Genomic DNA, 24,971 nt, shown 5'->3' on the forward strand with positions numbered 1-24,971 from the left:
AATCCTCAGGATAATTTTGAAGGTTTCACAATCCAAATCCACCATCTTTAGTTGATGGCCAAATTAGAAAAGCTTTTTCAGCTGTTTCTTTTTTTTCCAGTATGTATTTTTATGTTCATTATTTATTTGACACTCTTCTTTGTTGTAGTATCAACGAATGTTCCTAAATACATAGTAAAATAAACTTGTACAAACAGTTAAAAGGTATTGTCTTTAAAATCCGTTTTGTCAACTCCTTTTTTCAATACAAATGCTCTTGGGGTATTTATTTCAAATGAACTAAATTGCGATTTTGTTACACATCGAAAGCATCCTTTTAAGAAAAAGTCCTTTTTGAACCCTAACTCTGTGCAATTCTACAATGAATATTCCTTTTTATTTGAAAACCGCAAACGTGGTGTAGTAAAAACTAAGTTTGCGGAATAGTTGGCCACAAGAATTGACAAAATTTTATGTTCAGAGTCATTTCCATCCTCCGCTTTTGATAATAGCCAAAAATAATTGGACTCCGTATTAGCTATATGGAGAAGAACTTTCTCCAACCAACCACGGTTTTGCAAATAATGTTGGATAATATCAACATTTCGAATTTAACTAAATAATGTTTCTTCCTGAATTGCCTTAATTGCTTTTTTTTGTTTTTTTTTTAATGTTAGGTTGAAACAACTCCTCGCTCGATCGTTTGAATTACTATGTAATCAGATTAGATATAAAGCGTTACAGAGATACAGCTTTAAGTCCGTTTAGAGCCTAAAAACCGCTTAAGCGCCATAACTGGGACAATTATGCCTAGTATTTTATGTTTAATATTACCTCATTTTTTTTTTTTTTTGATGGAGGAAATGTGAACAAGACTAGTTTTTGGAATACCCTAATATTTTATGCAGATTTACACGTATCAAATATTTCGTCACGCCTAAGTTTTTCTTGTTATATCAGTACAATAGGTGATATAGTTGACAAGCACAAAATTGCACTTTTAATACAGAGCTTTAGCCAGTATTTAGACACACTACCACAAATGTACGTTTACTCATAACAAATTTTGTTATTTTTCAAGAATAAATTTTCGTAAGAAACGAAACAATTTTTAGTTATTCCTTTATTGCTGAAGCACAACATAGTTTTTTTTAGTTAGCTGATCCTAAAATGTGTCTTAAATTTAGAATAATGTGGTTTGTGATGGCTTGCGTAAGACAGGTGACAATTTCAGCCAAAATTGATAGCTTTGGGTTACCTGGAGGTAATTTAATGGTTGAAGTATTTTCGTTTCTTACTTACCACCTTATTTTTTTCTTGATTTGCATAAATTGATCTACTACGTTCAGAATACAAAGAATTTTGTCGCAGCACAAACGATTGCCGAAGTCATGCATACTTTTGTGGTAGGTCAAATCTTTGTGAATGCAGTTACGGCTTTAGACCAGATTCAAAGAATGAAACCTGCATCGGTGCAATTGGTACACAATGTATGTATGATAACCATTGTATTCCAAAAGCATTCTGTAAGGATCACAAAATTTGTTCATGTAAATATGAGTTTCCGGATGTGTCAGACGATCGTTGGGCTTGTTTCGGTACGTTCATATGTGTGTAAACTCTTTTTAATACTAAAAATTATTAGAGTTAAGTAAAGCATAACAAAAACAAATTGACCAAATAATTGTTTGTGCTTCATATATTCGTACTTCTAGGTGAATGGGAGTCAAGTGCCATACAACAACAGATACTCGACAAAAGATTATTTATGTTCTTTACAATTGTTTGCATAAACTTATTACACCACCAACAACCTTCTTTCGAGAGAGATGTCCTTCTCTATGGTTTGGGAATATTTGTTGAAAATAAACTTTTTAACATCCAGAAATATACAAAATAAAGTTTAACAAGGAATACTTCTATTATTATTAATAAAATTTTCAACAGAGAAAACTAGCGATAGAAACATTTTCCCACATGTTTAAAACGTGAAGTAAACACAATTAAGTGTTCCTAACTAACCGTAGGTACCTATATAATTTAATGTCATTCCCATGCACAAAAAGAATACGTACATAAATGTGCACCAAAAATTCTGGAAGAGAAATAAAATATTTGTTCTTTATACAAACAAGCAATTGCATTTTGTATCTCCTTCTTTTGCAAAATTTTCCATACACTTGGTTGCTATGATGATACTTTTATTTTTTTGCCTTGATTGTGCCATACATGTATTTGTATTTGCCGGAAAATAAATCAAAGTAAGTTGCTAGCAACCAAACAAACAGAAGTTGTCAGTTGAGCAAACATCTTCTGTGTAGTTTGACGCTTCATTTAACTTGCTTAAATGCAATTTAGAGACGCTTTGAAAAAAAGTGGATTTCAAATAAAAAATTAGAATAAATAAATATTGATAAAAAGATGGATGACCGAATCGAGTGGCTTCGTCATCGATTATCCAATCTTTTAGGCGTGCCAGAACGAGAGTACACTGAGCCAGTTATAATACAATACCATGACCAGATCAAAAACTTTTTGGATGATTCGCTGCAAGGCGTGCAAGATTTGGAACGTCGGATCTTCTTTATACATCGCACATTCTACGACCGTATGGTGGAAAAGGAAATCATTGTTATGGAACTAGGTAAGAAAAATTACGATCCACCAATTTTCACATTTTGATAATTATTCTAGTAAATTAATAACCGACCACTATTTATCAATGTTACTATAACAATAACAAAACACATTTTTGTTTATTTATTTTCATGAAGCGCCTACCCCAGCAACGCCTCCGCCGGAAATTGACGGGGTCAAGGACAAACGGGGAAAGAAAGGAAAAGGTATTTTTGTTTGTTTTATTCCGCAAAGTAATTTACGTACATACATTTGTATTATGTGATAAATCAAGCAATCAAGAGTGACATTATTTAACTTTTATTAAATGTCATTCATTATCATTACTTGAGAATGTCATGGATATTTTTCCTCTTTTAAGAGATTATTATTTCCTGTAACATTCAGTGATATTGATTGCACTTCGTTTAATTTATCTTAATTAAAATGCAGAAAGAGCGATAGATAATTTTATTGTATATTTATTTCCATATAGCTCCAAGTTTCTTCATATTCATTTATATTTTTCTCAAATGTAGTACTATTTTGTAATTATATTTTAAAGTTCTATACATTTATTATTTGAATTTAGGCGAAAAGTGTTAAATATGTTCAGAGCTATATGTATGATATTATTGTATACCATTGAATTAATTTTAATTCATATATTTTTTTTAAATTTGAGCTCAAAAATTAAAACTATTTGAACTTAAATTTTACAAAAATAGAAATTTTTGCAAAAAAAGCCTTATGATTTTTATGATTTTAAGTGACCGTAATTTTCTTTCATCTAAATTTCAATAGAGATTTTAATTTTTGAGTGATTTTTTAAACTTTTATCAAAAACGCTATAAAAGATTTCCACAGTTGAAATATTATTTTTATTTACTACCCTGTTTTTTTTTCAACAAAATTAGTAAGTTCCTATTTTATCGTCAAATTGGAAACTCAGTTATTATAAACAGAATAGATGTGTATAGACAAGAAATCTTCAAAACATATAAGGAGCTATCAAAAATTCTCTTAAATGAAACTTTTTAATTCACAAACATTAAGAGACACAACACAAACTCCATAAAATAAGTTTAGTGTTTTATAAAGCAAAATATCATTTATACAATGATTTGTGAAGACTTGTTTATTTGTAATTTAGCAACATCTTGTAATGATATTGCATACCCGCTTAGTGCCTTTAATTTGTGCTTATTATTAAGCAAAACTTTCAAAAATTCAGTTTCGTTTAAAGTGCATCCATTAGCATCAGATACAAAACGTACGACATGTGTTTAATTTTTGTTTGAATTGTTTATTTAATTTCCACTTTACCTGAAGTTTTTTTGATTTTCATTTTTTTATTGCTGCTTGTATCGAATGAAATAACACCAGTAAAAAAAAGTAAGGATATAAAGGAAGAAGACTTAGATGCAAAATTAGATCTTGAATATTTCAGTGAAATTGCTTCAGATCCAATAACCAGAATTGGTGAGTTTTTAGAATTAAGCAGACAAACATATACACGCATGTATTGCGTTAAAATATGCTAACTGTAATTCTTATATACTCCTTATTCCTTATAATATTATATAAGTTGACTGCTACCAATAAAAAAATATGTTTCATTTAATATATAATGCATGCAGCCGAGGAAGCGGAAGACGCTGGTTTGTATCACTCCTTAATATAAATTTTATGTTTGTAATGTGAAATTTTCTTAAAATGTAATGCACAGTTTCATACAATTTTCTGTTTTTAAAATCACAGGTAAAAAAGTTAAAGAGAAAAAAACGAAAGGAAGACGTCGAGGTGAAATTTTTTCTGCCAATTTCTATATATGAAATATGATTCAATGGTTTATTTACAGAAGCTGAAGCAGAACAAGATATTCAATTGGATAACGAACCAAAAATGATCCCAGTTATTGTATGATATATTTAATTTTTTTCATAGTGTTAGATACAAGTTTCATTACTTTATAGAAAAAAATTCCTGCTTTTATCAAAACTCCAGTCCTTCACATCCAGTTTGGTTGTAAGAGACTAGAAGATTTTGACGCAGCTACTAACTATTTTTACATGCTAAGACGGTACGATATGCCAATAGACATTTATGACTGCAACGATGACTGCTTTTCGGAAATGCCAAACAGAGTACTCTTTGGAACCGTTCGTGGATCCATGATATACAATATTAAACAGTATCTGGAAAAAATTTATCAACCAATGGTAAACATTCAATACCGCGTTCCAAAGATTGACGGTGCCACATCAACGACAATGACACCATTCGATGGAAATTTATTGAAAAACGGATCTGAAAAGGATGAAGAAGCGGAATTAAAGAGAGCCAGGTCAAATACTTGTTTAATTGACTACTCGCGACCTTCAGATTTTAGACTGATAGCGGTTAAAGCAAAAAAGACCGGGTAGATTTGTTGTTTTTTTTTTCATTTAGGAAAGCAAATATTAACGTACATTTTATAGATTTCATGCAACTGGTGATGATTCTCATTTAGGCTCTCGAGTTCGTCGTCCTTCGATGTCCCTAACTCCCAGTGGTGAGTCTGTAAAAACTGATTTTGCAGATTTAGTCTCACAAGTTTCTCGTGTTGCGACAACTACATCATCTACGTACTCTATACGCGAAACTGTATCAGAAAAATGGGAAAAGTTACTAAAAATAGTAACAGATAAGGCCGAAATCGACCGTAACAAAATGATGGATGTTGATGTTAAAAAGTCCGCAATCAAAGAAAGCTTTCTGACTAACCTAGATAAATTTGTTTCGTGTATTGAATGGTATGTTACATGTTTTGATTTTTATTTTACAAAATATTTTCTATCTAAATTCACCTAAAGTAAGAATGTTTTTTATCTATATTAATTTTGAAAAACGTATAACACGCTTATGTTCTTTATTTTGAGAATTTTGCATTATAACAAACTTCCGAAAACTTACACAATTAAAGAAATATGTCTTTTCCTTTCAATAACTTGTTCTACATATGTAGGTGAGAATTTTATGTCTATCTTTTTGTCTTTATTAGCTAAATTCACATAAGACATTTAATTCAATACTCACACACAACAAACAAAAAGTAATAAATCGAATCACGCGACGTGAGTTTATTTTACTCTATTTGATCTTTCTAACCAATAATACCTATTATCAATCGTCCGCTCTAACATAAATAACATTAATAATATAATTTTTTGAGGTCTTTTTATTTATTTAATTCTTATTTAGATATAGTTTTTTTCTCAAAAACCTAAAAAAATATTTAAAAGATACACACAGAGCCCAAAACCACTAGGAGAGTTTTGCACTAGGAAGTTTCCAATAGGAAACCACGAGGGGCTACAAGGGAGTAATAGGGCAACTAGGTAGGCTAGGAATAGCATAACTAGGATACACTAGGGAGTACAAGGAAAATTTTAGGAAAAAAATTTGAGGTCTCCTTGTGATATTCCAGTAGGAGACGAAATTTTTTTCCTAGTTGAATTCCTTGAGAAATCAAGAAAAAATTTTGGCCAAATATGTTTCCTAGCCGAATTAAAAAAGGAAAAAAGTATTTTTTCCCATTTTCATTCCTAATTAAAAAAAAAACCTAAATTCAACGTCGCAAATAGTTAAAAATATCAATAAAGTTAATTTAAGCGCTAATTGGTTAATTAGTACAATCCATTCTAGAATTTTTTTATTGAGAAAACGAGATTCGTCGTTTCTAGTCGAAAAATCCCAGTTCAAGAAAAAAATTATTTTTATATTAAGACAAATTGACATGAAAGTATTTAAGATTAATTTTACGTGTTTCTTTTATTTGTACCTCCTTTTCTCTATACCTCTACAAATACGTACAGTATGATAAATATTTTTTCTTCTCAATTGATTTTCCTTGTTTATGTGCGGCTTTTCACACACACACACACACACGATTTTGGAACAACAATACATATGCCGAAAATGAATATAACCACTAAAGGACAATTGATCATGTGTTATGTGCCTTCAATTTACCAACGCAATATAACGCACCCGGTCAAGAATATATCAAGGATGATGAGGAAAAGGTGAAAATTAAGCTGGATCCGAAAAAGGTACAAATCGATGAGCTAACGCAATTACAAGTCGAAGAAGTAGTGACAGGTTGGGTGAAGTATTTGAATAAAGTTCTCTCAACAAATACCGATAAGGTAACAAAATATAATAACAGAGATACTATGTTTGCCTTAACCTTATCATCTTGTATTGAAAAAGGAACCAGAGGAATATTCTCCTCTTGCCGAATACACACGTTGGATTGAATGGGAACAAGAGTCGAACAATCTACTCGAGCAAATTAATAGCAGCTTCGCAAAAACAATGATCGACAAGATAAAGCATTCTGTAATAGGTCAATCTCTTATCGAAGAACTTCAAATAATTGAAGATAAATTACATGAGCAATACAAACTTGCCAAAGAGAATGCCGAATATCTATCAACCTTACAAGAGTACTTAGTTGTAAGTATAATGTTTGTTTTTAATCTTTGGAATGCAACGAATTAACAAAACATTTACTTCAACAATGCAATCAACTAAACAATTTTGAAACCTTTGTTAAGTGATTTGTATCCTGATTCAGAACATGTTTATTTGTTACAAATGCCTGCCAAACTCAAATGTATATCTTTTTCATTCTACTAATTTGCCACATATTGAGCTATAAGTGGAAGAAAATACTTGATTAAATCCCTTAAATTGTGTTCACTTGTTTCGAATTTTTCTTCACTTAAATAAATCAGATCAACTGATTTCACTTTCACGTCAAATAGTTGAATTGTTAAAAGCCAACCAATTATTTATTATGATTAAAATTCTTTATAATGACAAAAATACAATAAAAACATGAAATATATCCTTACATGAATAAAAAACGTTAAAAAATTAATTAAACATATAGAAAAGTAGTTTTTTGTTTTAAATGCTCAAAATTTATATAAAAAAAAAAATTTATATAATTCTGAAGTTTCTCAATTTCAAACCTACTTGATTCACCATATATTTTTTTTGAGTGAACGTGTGAAAAATTGTAATTCGCGACACAAAGAAACACGTGATTTTTCATGTCAAACATACAATTCATTGGTGTTCACATCGTAGATTTTTATATGCAAAGTTTTTCACTAGGTAGCTAACAACACACAAAACTTACTATAGAATCTTAATATGTATGTTCATGAAACGATAAACGATTCTTTTGCATTTTAGAAAATAAGAGATGACGAGGATTTTGATTTTATTATGTCCATTATACCCAATATGATGGTTGGTCTCCGTCATATATGGACCATGTCGAATTATTATTGCCGTGACGAAAATATGCTGAATTTGCTTGCGAAAATATCTAATGTTTTTAATACAAAAATCAAAAGAATTGCTAATTTAGAACTCATTTTTAAGTAAGTATTAAAACTGTTTGTTTTTTAAGAAACTGATCACAATTCTCTTAGAGCTAATTCAAAAACAATTCTTAAAACTGCTAACTATTGTGCTGAGCTTCTTGATCGATGGAAACAATCATATGTAGAAACAAGAACTTACATCGAGAACTCTGGTGTTGGATCAAGATGGGAGTTTGACAAAGTCAAAATATTCAGCGAATTAGATCATATTGCTCGAATCTGCCGTGATATTGCAAAAATTGCCTCAACTTTTATTATTTTTGAAACGGTTTTTAACAACAATTTACGCTCAATAGTTACCCACCCCGAAGAGGTGGATAGTATGCTCAAGAAAGTAATTTAATTTCTCCCCTCTTGTATAATTTATTTGCATGCCTTTGTATGATCGAAGAGAAGAAGCATAACTTAAATTACTTTTTTCCACTTCAAAGGTGTATCAACTTATTAATAATATAGTCACAGTTGATTATGACGTATTTCGTCGTGGAAACGTTGACAACTGGGAAGCAACATTGGATTATTTCTACAAGAGTGTCGAGCAAATGGAACATGATGCGAAAATGGTGTTGGATCATTGTATACAACATTTTAGGTAAACAATAAATAGAATTTAAATTACTTACGTTCATGCATTTGTTCCAAGAAATAAGTTATAGTTGATACAAATTAATTATTTTGTTTTGTTGCTTTTTTAAGATCTGCTGATCAAGGTATTGAATACTTGGGTGTAGTTGCTAAATATGCTCCTCAAAATAAATTGGCTGAGTATTTATCGACAAAGCATGAAAGTATTATGAAACAGTTTGTATCTGAAGTTGGTGCAGTTGAGCATGAATTTATGGTAATTTTAATTTCGACTTTTACGTAGTTTTTTCATTATTGTTTCTTTGATTGAAAACTATCTATAGGTTTTGAAATACTTTTTCATTATAAATTATATGAAATAAATGATTTTTTACTTTTTATAACCCTTGCTTGTTAATAATTTTGATATTTCAAACTAAAAATAAATGAATAAATTTAAAAATTGGATACTATAATAATAATATACAATATATATATAATATAATATAATATATAATAAGTAAAATAGGAAAATCATTAAAAATTGAACAATAATATTTTTTTCCTGTGTAGGCCAAAATGAAAAATTATTCGATTTCTACAGTTATAATAATTAGATACCTATTTCTTATTTTGTTGCGGTCCGTCAGCTTTATCACTATTAAACTTTTTGTCACTAAGTCGAAACGTGACATAGCTAATGCCATCTCTTCTGACATGTCAACTAATTTTTTTTGTAATATTCTTTAACTTAGAAAAGCAAAAACAACCCGCCTCTTTTGCGAAATCAACCATGTCACCAAGGATCTATTTTTTGGGAACGTTTTCTTTACGAAAAGCTAAAAAAATCTGTCATTGCTTTCCGACGTGTAAGTACATTATTCATGTTGAATTCAAATCCAATTTGTATTATTCAGTAAACAAAATGATGTAAATGTCAGATAAAATAAATTTTGAGTATTAATTAGATTATGCAAGCTTCGTTATGAATTTTCACACATAATTTGTTAATACACTGTTTCTTTCACCGTATATTAGATTGAAACTAGTGGGACAGATCCAGCGTTAGAAAAAAGCTATTTGAAACGCACGGCATTTAGTCAATATTTTTCATTGGTACAAGATATGCGTGACTACGAAAAGGAACACTTTGAAAAGTTTTCTACAAAGGCAACATTTATCATTAACAGTGTAATGAAGCGGAATATTTTAAAATTAGAGTTTTTGTACAACACTAATAAAGAGAGTATTAGTGAAACAACACCATCTCCCTCAGTTTTGAGTGTACAGCAAAGTAAAACAAATAGACGTCCATCCGGGCTTGGTTCTGCATTACAAATGAAAAAAACAGGAAAACTAGATAGATTGATCAAAGTTGTTGGCTGGATGTCTAACAAGAAAGAAGATCAAAACCAACATTTAGCATTTGCGGAAAAATATTTGAAAGCTAATAAATCAATTTCAAGTGTCAAAACAGTGGATTCTAGTGCAGAGTTTACGATGCAGCAAGCAAGGCGTAAAACTACCTAGACTCCGATTTAATTTAGATTTTGAGTTTCATTTTTCTTCTTTTTTAGTAATGGTCAAAGCAATGCGTCAAGAAAATGTACCGACGTGGAAAGAAGTAATTGGTGAAAGTGTTTTAATTGAATTCAAACTACAATTTGCTGTGAACTTTTCCTATGGTGATATTTTCACTGTCCACACAAATTTACATAAGATAATTTATTTTCTTTACATTAGCAATTTTTGATGTCATTACTGAAGGGCAGCAATTTGAGTATTTAGGATTTGTTGTAAATCCAATAATACGACTAGCAATTATGCGTAAAAATCTTCTTTTTTCCGATGTAGAAGCTGTTTCCGACATGATTGACAAATATAATAACATTGTGATGGGCTTGAGTGTTGCTGAGGTATGAAAACTTTAAATCATCATAAACTAAACTCTGTGTAACATATATCTAAATGAGTAATTTTGTCTCGTTTTTCTTCTGTTTCTGTATTTTTGATCTTTCTAAACAACTGTTTTATATCTTCTTCATTTTTAAGGTCCATTTTCTGCGAGAACATCTATACAAAGTAGAATCAATTATTCAAGCTGGTCTAGGTCGCTATACTTGGCAGGCACTAAATATACGGAATTTCGCAAAAAAATGTCAAGCGGTGATAATTTTTTCTTTCTTTTCTAGCACATTTTATGTTTTTCGGTGAAAATATTTTACACATTTGGAAGTCCATCCGTTTATGTTTATTTTCTTCACATTGGCAAGAATCCTACTATTAAAAAAAAAAGAAAAATTACTTAGGGGAAGATGGGGTAGTTTCAGACATGGGGCAATGTTTAAACAGCCATTATCTCCATGTTCCGGATCCAAAATCTAAATATGCCAAAACGACGGCATCTTAAGACCAACTGAGCTCCCAAAAACAAATTTCGGAAATTTTTTTCAAATTTTGAGAAAATTAGGAAAATGTGTCTGTTTTCTGTCTGAATGTACCCCCATCTTCCCCTAAATACGCTACAGTTGTTAAAGTCTTTGCTTTACATATTTTCTTTAGATAATGGCATTGTAGAAAAAACCACAAAGTATATATCTTTTTTGTTTTTTTTTAGTTACTGAAGCAGCTCACATCAATGGTTGTACAAATAAATAATATAAGTCGTGATATAACAAATCGCATTGAACGCCTTAGAAAATCTTCATTGTTTGTCTTTGAGCAAGATGAGTTATTGCTTCCATTATTTGGTGGTCAAGTGGAAAAAAGGAAATCCATTCTAAAGCCTCCCCAGCGAGTCATTGATTTGGAAAGTCCATTAGAAAATGCTGTGGATGGTTGTAATGAACGGATTCAACAACATCACACAAAAGTGCGAGTTCGGGACCAAGTCAAGTCATGTATTGAGTACTTTAAGACGATTGAGAGAAAGCGTACTGGTAAAATGGCACAAATACAAAAATTGTATGACTCTGTTGGTCCACTATTAATAAAATTGGAGAGCTTAGTTTTGGGCACCAATACTGGTTTATCTGATAAAATGAAATATTATTATAAATTTTGGGAAAAGGAAGCATTTAGTTGTATAGTAAGGTATGTTGAACTAAACCAAGTTACCTACATATATATAATGTATGTATTTCAGTTATTATCTTTTTGTTTTTCTTACATAAAATATTTTCATCACGAGAAAGAGAAAATTTAGTTACTTACAATTTTATAAATACATTGACATTGACCATGGCGATGAAAATATTTGAATACAAAATACAATGTACATACTTAAATTGAAATGGATTTTTTTCTCTTCCACCTTTTTTTATCATTTTATTATGTTTACTTTCTCATTGATGGCTTTTTATGTGATTACAATTTAAGATTCATCACACGAAATCTAGAGGAATTCATTGGATCCATTAATCAAAATAAACCCATGTTTCAAGTGGATGCCATTTTATCAGCACCTGAAATCGTAATGAAACCAACAGAAACAGAAGTGTATAATATTGTCATTCATTCAGTGAAAGATTTTCTTGAGAGGTAATAACCAACGATTTATTGTGTGAATAAATACAACAAAAGAGAACCGTGAAAACTCTTAGGTTTTGTTTTGGCTGTTTTCTAAGTGTAAATGTGCTCCTAATGGTATGAAAAGTGTATAAATATAAAACAAAAATTGTGGTTTCAAAAAAAAAAAAGAAAAAAAAGCAAATCATATTATTAAGATTTGTCAGAGAAACTAAAAATACTATTAATATTCAATGTTTTTTTGTTCGTTGTTTGTAAATTTTTGCAATTTTTTATTGACTACTTTTAAAAAATTTTAATAAGGATACAATGTTCAAATAATTACACCCATTAAACAGTAACTTGCATTATTTGTTACTTATCCATTTATAAAAAAAAAAATATTGATCGTTAACAAATCAAGATAATTCTATTTAAACTGCAATTTGTTTAAAACCTTTTCTGTTTTTTTTTGTTTCATATCATCACTTCAACAACAAAGAATCAAATGCTTCCGACGATGGATGTCAGACACATGCCTTCCATGCCCAATTAAAAATAATTACGTATTTACCTTCTACGAAGATATAGTACAGGTACAGATGATTTTAATTTGTTACTTTTTTATTAAGGTAAAGTGTAATTTGAAAAACGTTTCACATAAATAATAAACAAATAATCATGATCAATCAATCATAATCATAATTACCATTTGATTTTTGGAAAAAGTAAGGATAGACGTAATGTGAAACATTTTTGAAGTTGCATTTTGCTGTGTGTATCTTAAACCTATATCTTGAACTAAAAACAGGTACATAGAGTTAGAAACTATTTACCAAACAATTCATCTTGAATTCATCTACAATCGTGTTTGAGAAAAACATTAAAATTCTTTTTAAAAATATTTAAATGTTGAGTTTGATCTGTGAATTGATCTGAAAAAAATAGTCCGCTCTTTAAATTGTTAATATACATAAATAGTCATTATTATTTAATTTTACATCTGGGAGTTTTTAACAATAATTTTGATTTAAACATTTATTGTGGTGTATCACAACAACAACAGGATTAGCAATTCATATCGTTGGCGAAAAATGTATTTTAATAAACAAAAAACATGTTTTTTCAGAACAACAGCAATAACTTAATTCTACATTTAACTGATGTATCAGAGAAAAGTTTACTCACACCTTCCGTCTTCATTAAAAATTTATTTTACAGATACCCAAAATTGCTGAATTAATATCTTCATTGCAGCGCACCATTCAAAATTTAATTAGTGAAATCAGAATTTATTTATCTAAGTAAGTGTTGTAACATTTTAATACATTTTAAATATATATTTGTTCGTTTAATGAGTCAGTGTTATTTTACTATCTATATATTTTGTCCATTTAAATTATGTGAATATCTTTCTCATTTTTAATTTTTGTAAACAGATGGCAAAAGTACAAAAGCCTTTGGCTATATAATAAAGTAACAATTTGTGAAAAGTTTATAACACAAAAGAGTGTTCCCCTTGCAGAGACAGATGAAAAATTTATATTTTATACGCAAATTGTCAATGATTTGGAACAGCAAAAACCATATTATGACATAAAATCAATTCGAATTAATTTGCAACCGTTAATTAAAAGCATTATTAACCATGCTGTCGAATGGCGTAATATACTAGGAAATATTTTAGCTGACAAAACAAGGAAAAATATGATGGACATAAAGGATTATATAAAGGTAAATATTGAACTGACAAATAATATCAATTTTTATAATTCAGAAATTAGATCCACGGAAGATACCGTTTGATTTAGTACAATTAGTAAATGCATATTAATTTCCTTTTAGACATTACGAGACGACCTGGATCGCAATATTAAAGGATTGTCGGATTTTAAAATAGTTATGCAAACAATTAGCACAATACAAACAACAACAATGACAATGGAACTAAGAATTAAGGAAATACAAGAGACGTATAATGTACTCGAGGAGCATTCTATAAAGGTGCATGAATGTTTATCTAAAGGCTGATTGTACCTAGAATGGAAAATGAAGAAATATTTTAGAGTAGAAATATCGACAATATAACAAAAGCATAGTGTACAAGGAATTTCGTGATGAGAAGGCAAATATTTGATTTTCTCTGTTATTCCAACCATTTATCACAAGTTTTGCTTAAATGATTTTTCTAAATTATTGTCAGATTTATTGTCTTTTAAAATGTTTTGATCAGTGAAAATGTGTACCATAAATCCTTTTATATTTGATTAATGGTGCAGTTTTTTGTTCAATTTGAAACAATTAAAATGTTTTGCACATAAAAATCTTTTTCGCATACCTATTCCATCTTCCTTTTGCTATGCTTATGTACATATACCTAGGTGCATTTCATCTAACTGACAAATGTTTCTAGTAGTATTGATTTATCAATTATCAACAACTCAATCTATTTTTTCCCATTTTTTTTTGTTGAATATCCTGTCACCAAAATATGAACATAGTTTCCATACGGTGATATTCTTATGTCTTACCATTTGGAACGTCGATGGAAAAATCTGTTTAATTCAGCATTTTATCGACAAACAACATTGGAACCAACTAAAATGAAGTTTGCTGAAATGACATTCAATGAAATCAATATGTTTTGCGATGAAGTAAGAGAATTTAAAATCTGCATAAGAAATTTTATTATTTATATAGAATATGTTATGATAGTTCCAGCAGCTTGTTCTGTTTCGTGTTGCGTTATTTAAGTTTTAGAAACATTTTTTTTTTAATTTGAGGTATGTTTTCATCAAAACACTTCAATATATCAAATTGTATAAAGACAACTAAAATAACATTAAAGGGCTACAAAAATCAGTCATTTGATATGAAAAAGCTTTAGAAGTATTTCGAAACATATACATATTTAATTTAAAAACTCCTCCTTATCATTTTTGATACAAAATGATAATGGAGAAAATGAGAAACAAAATAAGTTTTTGGAACAGATAAAGAATACAAAACATAAAATATATTCATATCATACACACATACATACCTCACCACAAAAAATCACTGTTTTTATTATTTTAAGTTAAATGATTTTGTGGATGGGTTTCAAAAAAACGGTCCTGGGAGTGTAGAGGACATGGATGTAGGCACAGTGTTGATGAAAAAATATGTAACTGATTTTGAGCTTCTTGAAAAACGTCGAGTTCAGCTAGGTAATAATTTTACTCTAACTATTTCTTAGAAATAAATTAACTAAAAAATTTAATTTTACAGTAATTGATGAAAAGTTATTCGATATACCGATAGCCGATTATAGTGACTTTTTACGATGTAAATCTGAATTTGAAGGAATGCATCATGTAAGTTTTTATCTGTTTTTCTATCGTTTTCTTTAACAAAATTAAATTATATTGCCTAAAAATCTTGCTTTAATTTAATGTTTTCCCCTGTAATGTTTTTTGTCACTCTAAACGTCGCGTTGTTTCACTAGTTTGGCTTTTGTATATACAAGGGCTACGCAACGTGAAAAACGGAATAGAATAACTTTTCTACTTATTTTCTATTTGCGTTTAACTTTTTTCACTGTTCTGTTTTTTAGTTGGATATTTATTTTTTTTTCTTGTTGTGATTTCATTTTCACTGTTAGTGGCTCGGTTTTTCAACGGGTTTTTTGTATTCTGTATTTTTTTTTGTCTATTTTCCGGATATGTTTTGCATTTTTTTCTATTAATATTTTTTATAACACACCCAGATATACGACTTGTACAGAAAGCAAAAACAAGCTAGAGAAACTTGGTCAAAAACTTTATGGATTAATTTAAATCCTCAAGCTTTAATTGATGGTATCGAGAATTTCATAAAAGAGTTTAGAAAATTTCCTAAAGTGGTGAGTTTTTAAAAGTATTTTATCAATGGAAAACTTTTTCGAGAAACGTAGAGATTTATTAAAAGTGAATGTGACAAAAAGACCACAATCCAAAATGTAAAATTTTTATTCCAAGAATGATTTTTTCCTCATATAACTGTAGAGATACACCCACTGTAAAAACTTTCTAATCATTCATTTAAATTATTTTAGTTTTTTTGTGCAATCGCTTTATGTTTGCATGTGTATTTTTTATTTTGATTAAAAATTAAGACTCTTCTCAAAGATACGTGAACTAGCTATCGGTCAAGTACTAGACCTAAAAATGAAGCAATTTAAAAACACGATTCCGTTGATGGTTAGCTTAAAGAACGAAGCATTACGTGAACGACATTGGAAAATGTTGATGGAGAAAACAGGACAGTACTTTGACATGGCACCGGAACGATTTACATTAGAAAATATGTTTTCGATGGAGTTGCACAGATTTTCGGACATCACTGACGAAATTATTAACAATGCCGTCAAAGAATTAATGTTGGATAAGGGATTAAAAGAAGTCATTGCTGCATGGGATGATATTTTCTTCACTGTCATCAAACATATAAAAGCAGGTGATGATCGAGGTTACATTCTAGGAAGCGTGGATGAAATAAACACAACACTAGACGATAACTTGATGACTTTACAATCGATGGCAGCATCTCAGTACGTTTAATATTCTGTCCAAACTTTTAATCATTTAAACTATTAATATTTTGATAGGTTTGTTGGTCCTTTTTTGAACCTTGTCCAAACGTGGGAAAAGCGTCTTGCACTTGTTTCAGAAACTATTGACGAAATAATTGCAACACAACGCAAATGGATGTATCTTGAGGGAGTTTTTATTGGTAGTGACATGCGAGCACAGTTGCCAGATGAAGCATCAAAATTCGACTTAATCGATACATGTTTCAAAAAGGTAAAATTTATGCAATTAATGAAAAAGATAACATTTTATTATTTTTCCAATCAATTAGTTAATGCAAGAAGCTGCTTCTAATCCAAAAGTCATTGACGTGTGTTTATTTGAAAATCGATTACAAGAATTTAAGGAGTTAAGCAATGGATTGGACATGTGCCAAAAATCGTTAAACAACTACTTAACATCAAAAAGAAAAATATTTCCTCGGTAAAAACAAAACCTTTGTTGTACAAAACTTGACATTCGTTTAAGAATGTCGACCAAAATGTGTTATTTTGATGTTTTTTTTTTTTATTTTTGTTGTCTTTAATATTTCAAACTTTTTTTGCATTCTAGAATTAACACTGATTTTTTACTAAAAAATAAATTAACCTCAAATTATCTGCTTTGTATCTTAAAGGTTTTACTTTATTTCGACTGAAGAATTGCTTACGATTCTGGGAAACACAGAACCCGACGCTGTACAAGAACACATGATAAAAGTAAGAAATGAAAAAAACATTTTTAAGCAATTGTCCTATATCAACTATTTGCTTGTTAGTTCTAATTTTTTCCTGTTCCAATTTTAATTAATTGATTCATTTTGTTCTTCCATGTTTTTCAAATTCCAATCCAATGAAAATTTCTCGTTGGTTTAAAACGTGTAAACCTAATTAAAATAATAAATGACTATTTGCCCAGATGTTTGACAACATCAAAGCGTTACGCCTTGCTCAAGATACCTCAAATCGGCCAACAGCAATAGCAATGATATCAAGTGAAGGCGAGATAATGACATTCAGAAATGCGGGTAAATTAACTTATTTTTTTAATATAATAAAAAACAACATCGCAGTGGCATACCATTTTTTCTTCTATTATTTACATAAATGGACAAAAAATAAATTTATGAACAGTAGGCAAATAAAATAGGTACGATCCTTTCTTAAAAATGTTTGAGTCCATCACTGTGATAGTAGAATGTTCTCTAAGCAATAAATGAAAACTTTATAATATTACTTTATTAAAATATTTTCTTTTCTTTTCAATAAAAAAAAAATATTATTATTATTATTCTATCTCTTAATTTTATTTATTTTGCACAGTGCTCACTGAAGGTCGTGTTGAATATTGGATGAATGACGTTCTACAAGAAATGAGAAAAACAAATTGTTTTATAACGAAAAAAGCAATTTATGACTACGGAAAGGAACGCCAAAGACCACGGTATGCACATATACAACCTAGCCATACAGATTTATGCCGTATAAATAACTTGCCTTCGGCACTTTTACTCGAATTGGTTATTTAAGCAAATTAAATTTTATTGAAATTGGAATTCAAACAAAAATACACAAACAAATATTTTGATTTAGGTCCGAATGGATAATGTTATACCAAGGAATGATTTGTCTCGCTGGTAATCAGACATGGTGGACAGCCGAAGTAGAAGAAGTTTTTCGAAAAATAAAGCAAGGTAATAAACGTGCTATGAAAGAGTACCTTGAATCGCAAAACCGACAACTAGATGATTTGGTGAACAAAGTGCGCTCCGATTTATCAAACAATGACCGTTTAAAATTCAAAACAATCGCTACAATTGATGTGCATGCTCGCGATATAATTGAAGCATTTGTCAGGAATAGTGTGTTGGATGCACAAGATTTCGGTTGGGAAAGCCAACTACGGTTTTATTGGGTAAAAGAGACAGACAATTTACAAGTTTTTCAATGTACTGGAAGATTCGACTACGGATACGAATATATGGGGTTGAATGGCCGACTTGTCATTACCCCCTTAACTGACCGCATATATTTAACGATAACCCAGGCCTTAACAATGAATCTGGGAGGTGCTCCAGCTGGTACGTATAATCTCTTTCATAGTTTTTTTTTATTATTGTATGTTTATAGGACCGGCTGGAACTGGAAAAACTGAGACTACGAAGGATTTAGCTAAAGCTATGGCTCTTCTTTGTATTGTTACTAACTGTGGCGAAGGAATGGATTATCGGGCAATTGGCACTGTATTATCGGGTCTTGCTCAGTGTGGAGCTTGGGGTTGCTTTGACGAATTTAATAGAATAGATATTTCGGTTTTGAGCGTTATCTCGACACAACTACAAACTATCCGCAATGCATTAGTATCTAAAGTAGAAACATTTATGGTAATATATTGACTAATTTATAAAATTCTCTCCAAATATTCTCAAATTTTTCGTCCCAAAAAAATAAGATAATTTTGAACTGATTCGATATTGAGTCTATATATTCATGACGAATTCTACATGAGATGAACGATGTTCAAAAATCATGTCTTCCGATTTTGATGAAACTTTGGGGGATGAAAGACCTATAAAAAATAAGAACTTTTGCGTTTTTAGATTTTCCGATTTTCCCCCCTATCGGGTGTGGGGGGGAAATAAAGGTTTTTCGTTTTTCAGCCATAACTTCCCAATGGAGTACAGTAGATTCAAAAGAGTGGGCTTGTTGGAAAGGTCTTGGCAAGGACTACAAATCATGGAAGAAACTTTTCTCGGAAAATGTTGGAAAATTTTTGAAAAACAGTTTTGAAAGGGGGGTAAGGGGGGAACTCGGGGCGTCCATGTGCGTCCATAGACAGGTCTTTTTACGTACTATAAGACTGCATATTTAGATTTTCAAATTTTGGAGGTCCCTCGAACAAATTTTTTACCAAAATTTGAGTTTTCCGGCTATAACTTGGAAAATATTCGTTTACGAGCATATGTTACATGAAGAAAAGTAATGTACACGAGACAACTAACATTTTTGGAGAAAAAAAAAATTTCAAAATTTTCCCTCCCAAAAATTTTCGGAAAATTTTTGAAAATGTTTTTTCACCCATATGATTTGTCGTCTCAAGCACATTATTTTTCTCTATGAAACATATGCTCGCAAACGAATATTTTCCAAGTTATAGCCGGAAAACTCAAATTTTGGTAAAAAATGGCTCAAAAATCATCGAAATTTAAAAAAAAGAATCTACTGTACTCCATTGGGAAGTTATGGCTGAAAAACGAAAAACCTTTATTTCCCCCCCACACCCGATAGGGGGGGAAATCGGAAAATCTAAAAACGCAAAAGTTCTTATTTTTTATAGGTCTTTCATCCCCCAAAGTTTCATCAAAATCGGAAGACATGATTTTTGAACATCGTTCATCTCACGTAGAATTCGTCTCATACATTTTTAGAAAAAAATTGAAACAGAAAATTCTTATAATAATATATTATAACACGCCATTATCTTCAATATCTCTTGTCAAAAATTTTGAATTCAAAAAATTGTAAAAAATAACCTTAGCTTCAAATTTATTTATTTTTTTTGGCTGATTGAAAAAATGTTGTGAAAAACTTTGGCGCAGCTAACTTAATACAAATTCAATTCACAGTTCGAAAGGGATGTTATCAAAATTGATCGAAAAATAGGTGTTTTTATAACAATGAATCCAGGATATGCTGGACGTACTGAACTTCCAGAGTCCGTGAAAGCGCTTTTCAGACCAGTGACATGCATAATGCCAGATTTAGAGTTAATTTGTCTCATATCTTTGTTTTCGGATGGATTTGCTACAGCAAAAGTATTAGCGAAAAAAATGACTGTTCTTTACAAGCTAGCACGAGAACAATTATCCAAACAATCTCATTACGACTGGGGCCTGCGTTCTCTCAACTCTGTTTTACGAATGGCAGGTCTGGTAAAACGTGCTTCATGCGACATACCCGAAAATGTGGTGCTTATGCGTGTACTTCGCGACATGAATTTGCCAAAATTTGTCTTTGATGATGTCCCATTGTTTCTCGGATTGCTAAAGGTAGAGTTATACGTTTCACTGCTATTATAAAATCTTAAATATCATTCATTATGTGCGGTGCACACAAATAGGATTTATTCCCGGGTGTCGATTGTCCACGTATCGGCTATCCTGAGTTTAATGTGGCAGTCAAACAAGCACTTGAAGCAGAAAACATGATACTGTTGCCAGATCAAATGGACAAAATTCTGCAACTATACGAGACTATGATGACAAGGCATTGCACAATGATAGTAGGACCGACTTGCGGCGGTAAATCAGGTAAAAATGTCATTTTATACAAAAAAAAATTATAAATATATAAAGATATTTTAAAAAAATCATCCATGCGCTTTTAAATCATCTGTTCTTTTTAACACACATAATGCAATTGAGTTTCTTTTTAGTTGTTCTACACACTTTGATCAAAGCACAAATTCTTATGGGATTGCCGACCAAATGTACAACTTTGAACCCAAAGGTATTAACAATTTTAATTGACTTCACTTGTGTTTTCACATGACTCCAATCGAAAACTTTCAATCACATATAAAACGTTTCAATTCTTTCTATTTTACAAACTAAAAAAAAACAACTGAAAAACTTTTATTTTTCATATGATAGGGATAAAAAATATACTACATACTTTATATTCTTCCAAACAAAAAGCTATATGTTACCCAAAAAAATTAAATCAAAGAATAATTTTTACTTTGCTTTGCAATTTTAATTTTAGTTAACGATTATCTCTAACTAGTGTTCCATCCTAATCGTAGAAATGTATCTGACACTCCATTATATTTCTATACATTTGATGAAAAAAAAACTTTTCATCATCGTTATTGTAGTAAAACTTTTTTTCACAAACTTTTTTTTCTCTAAAATATACATTTTATCGAAATTCACATATAAAGGCATGTTCAGTTGTTGAGTTATATGGTTTTTTGGATCCCGATACACGAGATTGGATTGATGGACTTTTTTCAAGCATTTTTCGTGACATGAACAAACCAACAACTATTGATGTGAGTATATTTTAAAATTATAATAATATTTTTAATGAAACTTTAATGAAAATTTTGAATAATTGTTCCATTTATCAATAATTTAATCAAAAAGTATATATCTGTTTGTTCGTTTGAATGTCAAACAACCAGAACTCCCCCTTTTTAAATTCGTTCAATATTTAAAGTGTGTTTCAAATAATTACACTGTTTTAAAAACCCGAACGACTTCTTTTGCCCACAATTGGACCACTGAAAAAAGGACGCTATAAACGATGTAGTTAGGTTCGGAATAAAATAGGTTAGGTTTTGGGCCAAAGTATTTGACTATAAAACAAGATTTATTCCTTTTCAACCTTTGCTTTTCGAATGACGCGGAACATTTAAAATATAAATAATATACAATATATATGGTAATAATATAAATAATTAAATGTAGGAGAGACGTTATGTTTGCTTTGATGGAGACGTCGATGCATTATGGGTTGAAAATATGAATTCGGTTATGGATGATAACAAGCTTCTTACTTTAGCAAATGGCGAAAGAATTCGATTGAATAGTTACTGTTCGTTGTTATTTGAGGTAAAATGTTTATAATTATAATTTATGTATATTATTCACATTTGGTTTTTTTTTTCTCTATTGTTTTTAGGTGGGTGATTTGGCGTATGCTTCTCCTGCCACAGTAAGTCGTGCAGGAATGGTGTATGTTGATCCAAAAAATTTAGGATATCAACCGTATTGGGAGCGATGGCTGAGCAACCGCCATCCAGACGAACAAGAAACATTAGCACAATTATACACACAATTTATTGTGTCTCTGTTGGAGTTTATACATGAAGGTGTTGATGGATCAAATCAAGATGAGCCTTTGCAAACAGTTATACCCCAAACTACACTAAATATGATTACACAGTTATGCCATATGTACGATGCGCTGCTTCCATCATCAGATTCAATTTCAGATGATGAAAAGCACCAACAACAACAGGTTGAGGTTGCAACTAACACAGATGTTGTGTCTGCTATATTTCTACTTGTAAGTTAAAACTATTTTGCAAAGATTTTTGTTAATTTGTACTCATATTTAAATAGTGCCTTTATGGGTCATTGGGTGCAACATTGTTGGATAGTGACAGAATACGTTTTGATGAATTTGTAAAACGTATTGCGGGGCTGCCTTTGGTAGAAGATACGAAAGAAAACCCAGCAGCTGCATATCAATTTCCAACTGGCAAGCCAACATTATACGACTACACGTTCGACAAAGATAAAATGATGTGGATAGCGTGGGAATGGCTTGTGCCTGATTATATTCATAATAGAGAATTAAATATTTATGATATACTAGTTCCAACTGTTGATACATTACGAAATGAATGGTTTTTGCAATTAATGAACTCTGTAAGTTCAACAATAAGAAACAAATCGATGTGCTTTTTTTAATTTTCATCTCCTTTTCATTGGTAAACAGATTTCTCAACCTATTTTATTAGTTGGTGACGCTGGAACATCTAAAACTGCTGTTATATCTCATTATTTAAAAAATCTAAATCCAAAAGTATACGTAAGTAATAGATAATATAAATAAAACATATCTTGTAGTTAAAATAATGTGTGTCTGCTATATTTTAGCAACTATTGAATATAAATTTTTCATCTCAAACTACTTCAATGGATGTTCAAATTACGATTGAGGCAGCTGTTGAAAAACGCACAAAGAACGTTTATGGGCCACCTGTCGGGAAGCGATTGAATATATTTATTGATGATATGAATATGCCATGTTTGGATGACTACGGGACACAACAACCTATCGCACTTTTAAAATTATTTCTTCAAAACGGAGGCATGTATGACCGTCAACATGCACTTGCCTGGCAAACGTATAAAGATATTGGTTAGTTTTCATTGTCTCATTTTCATATACCTTATTTGTTTCAGTTAAAAGCCTACCTTTTCTGTATTTTTAGAATTCCTGGCAGCAATGGGACGTGCTGGAGGTGGGAGAAATGATGTTGATCCCCGATTTATCTCAATGTTCTCAGTATTTTACATGCCTTTCCCGACCAACGTGGCAATCCATCATATATATGCGTCAATATTAAGGGGACATGTTTCAATATTCCCAATTGAATTTTCACTAGCGGTAAATTCCATAATTCAAATGACACTGAATGTTTATAAGGTTATTGTGGATAAGCTGCCACCCACACCTTCTAAGTTCCATTACATATTTAACTTGAAAGATCTAACAAGAGTTTTTTCTGGGATATTGCAAATTGATACAAGTTTTTTCAAAGAAGTCCGTCAATTTATTCGTGTTTGGAGAAATGAAATGAGCCGTGTCATTTGTGACCGACTTACTAGCACTGAAGATCAAGGTTTATTTAATGATTTGATTAAGACAGAAGTATATCAGAACTTTAACACTCAATTAGAAGAACAAGAAAAAGAAGTTATATCAGTTAAGGCAAAGATGACATCTGAAAGTATAGCTAAGCTCTCGGACTTTGATTATATCATGAGGAATCCCATTATGGTGATTATCATTCTTAATTATCTTTTGATAAATTCGTTCTATTTTTATTCTTTGATAGTTTGGTGACTATCGAAATACTCTAAATGAAGAAGAAGGTCGTTATTATGAGGATTTGTTAGACTATGAAGCAGTGTATTTTTTGTTTCAAGAGATTTTAGAAGAATATAATGAGCGAAAATCTCACATGAATCTCGTTCTTTTCGAAGATTGTCTAGAACATTTGACTCGCGTTCATCGAACTCTTCGGCTTCATAGAGGACACGTTCTTCTAATGGGAGTTGGAGGATCTGGAAAAAAATCCGTTACCAGATTAGCTGCATTTGCCGCTAATTGTGATGTTTTTGAGATTCAGTTGAGCAAAGGCTACAACGAAAACTCGTTCAAAGAGGATCTCAAGCAATTGTACACGAACATTGGTGTGAAAAATAAACGAACTGTTTTCATGTTCACCGCTGCACAGGTAATTTAATCAGCATCCACTTCTATAATAAAAAAAAGTGTGCAAAAATCAACGGCACTTTTACGTATGCGCTAAAAATTACCATCCAAACCAAACCATGTACCCTATATTTTAATCTTATTAGTTTTTCAACGCAACTGCAATAGATTTTCATTCTAAATATTATATTTATACAATTTATTAGCTGAATATAACAATTAAATATTTTAATTTAATTTACACAAATTTACACATTCGCCGA

The 24,971-nt window shown here is 30.6% G+C and overlaps 1 protein-coding gene across 1 annotated transcript in view; it reads left to right on the forward strand.

Moving 5' to 3' along the window:
- The first annotated feature begins 4,730 nt into the window (after positions 1-4,730).
- LOC134835295 (dynein axonemal heavy chain 10) overlaps positions 4,731-24,971 on the forward strand; it is a 28,732-nt gene continuing 8,491 nt past the window's right edge. The window contains exons 1-42 of the mRNA XM_063850166.1: positions 4,731-5,017; positions 5,076-5,390; positions 6,575-6,785; positions 6,850-7,095; positions 7,843-8,033; positions 8,085-8,370; positions 8,468-8,628; positions 8,733-8,877; positions 9,356-9,469; positions 9,639-10,116; positions 10,178-10,285; positions 10,344-10,516; positions 10,653-10,766; positions 11,218-11,693; positions 11,979-12,140; positions 12,610-12,703; positions 13,329-13,411; positions 13,547-13,841; positions 13,953-14,111; positions 14,609-14,761; positions 15,187-15,316; positions 15,378-15,463; positions 15,856-15,990; positions 16,256-16,677; positions 16,735-16,930; positions 16,989-17,140; positions 17,334-17,415; positions 17,615-17,723; positions 18,019-18,139; positions 18,289-18,776; positions 18,826-19,079; positions 20,322-20,744; positions 20,816-21,005; positions 21,131-21,204; positions 21,638-21,748; positions 22,167-22,310; positions 22,381-22,767; positions 22,824-23,132; positions 23,203-23,295; positions 23,364-23,628; positions 23,702-24,270; positions 24,329-24,730. Coding sequence (XP_063706236.1) covers positions 4,731-5,017; positions 5,076-5,390; positions 6,575-6,785; positions 6,850-7,095; positions 7,843-8,033; positions 8,085-8,370; positions 8,468-8,628; positions 8,733-8,877; positions 9,356-9,469; positions 9,639-10,116; positions 10,178-10,285; positions 10,344-10,516; positions 10,653-10,766; positions 11,218-11,693; positions 11,979-12,140; positions 12,610-12,703; positions 13,329-13,411; positions 13,547-13,841; positions 13,953-14,111; positions 14,609-14,761; positions 15,187-15,316; positions 15,378-15,463; positions 15,856-15,990; positions 16,256-16,677; positions 16,735-16,930; positions 16,989-17,140; positions 17,334-17,415; positions 17,615-17,723; positions 18,019-18,139; positions 18,289-18,776; positions 18,826-19,079; positions 20,322-20,744; positions 20,816-21,005; positions 21,131-21,204; positions 21,638-21,748; positions 22,167-22,310; positions 22,381-22,767; positions 22,824-23,132; positions 23,203-23,295; positions 23,364-23,628; positions 23,702-24,270; positions 24,329-24,730 — 9,393 coding nt within the window. The remainder of the gene's footprint in view (positions 5,018-5,075; positions 5,391-6,574; positions 6,786-6,849; positions 7,096-7,842; positions 8,034-8,084; positions 8,371-8,467; positions 8,629-8,732; positions 8,878-9,355; positions 9,470-9,638; positions 10,117-10,177; positions 10,286-10,343; positions 10,517-10,652; positions 10,767-11,217; positions 11,694-11,978; positions 12,141-12,609; positions 12,704-13,328; positions 13,412-13,546; positions 13,842-13,952; positions 14,112-14,608; positions 14,762-15,186; positions 15,317-15,377; positions 15,464-15,855; positions 15,991-16,255; positions 16,678-16,734; positions 16,931-16,988; positions 17,141-17,333; positions 17,416-17,614; positions 17,724-18,018; positions 18,140-18,288; positions 18,777-18,825; positions 19,080-20,321; positions 20,745-20,815; positions 21,006-21,130; positions 21,205-21,637; positions 21,749-22,166; positions 22,311-22,380; positions 22,768-22,823; positions 23,133-23,202; positions 23,296-23,363; positions 23,629-23,701; positions 24,271-24,328; positions 24,731-24,971) is intronic.

This window comes from Culicoides brevitarsis, chromosome 3 (genome assembly GCF_036172545.1).
Source record: "Culicoides brevitarsis isolate CSIRO-B50_1 chromosome 3, AGI_CSIRO_Cbre_v1, whole genome shotgun sequence".
Lineage (NCBI taxonomy): Eukaryota > Metazoa > Arthropoda > Insecta > Diptera > Ceratopogonidae > Culicoides > Culicoides brevitarsis.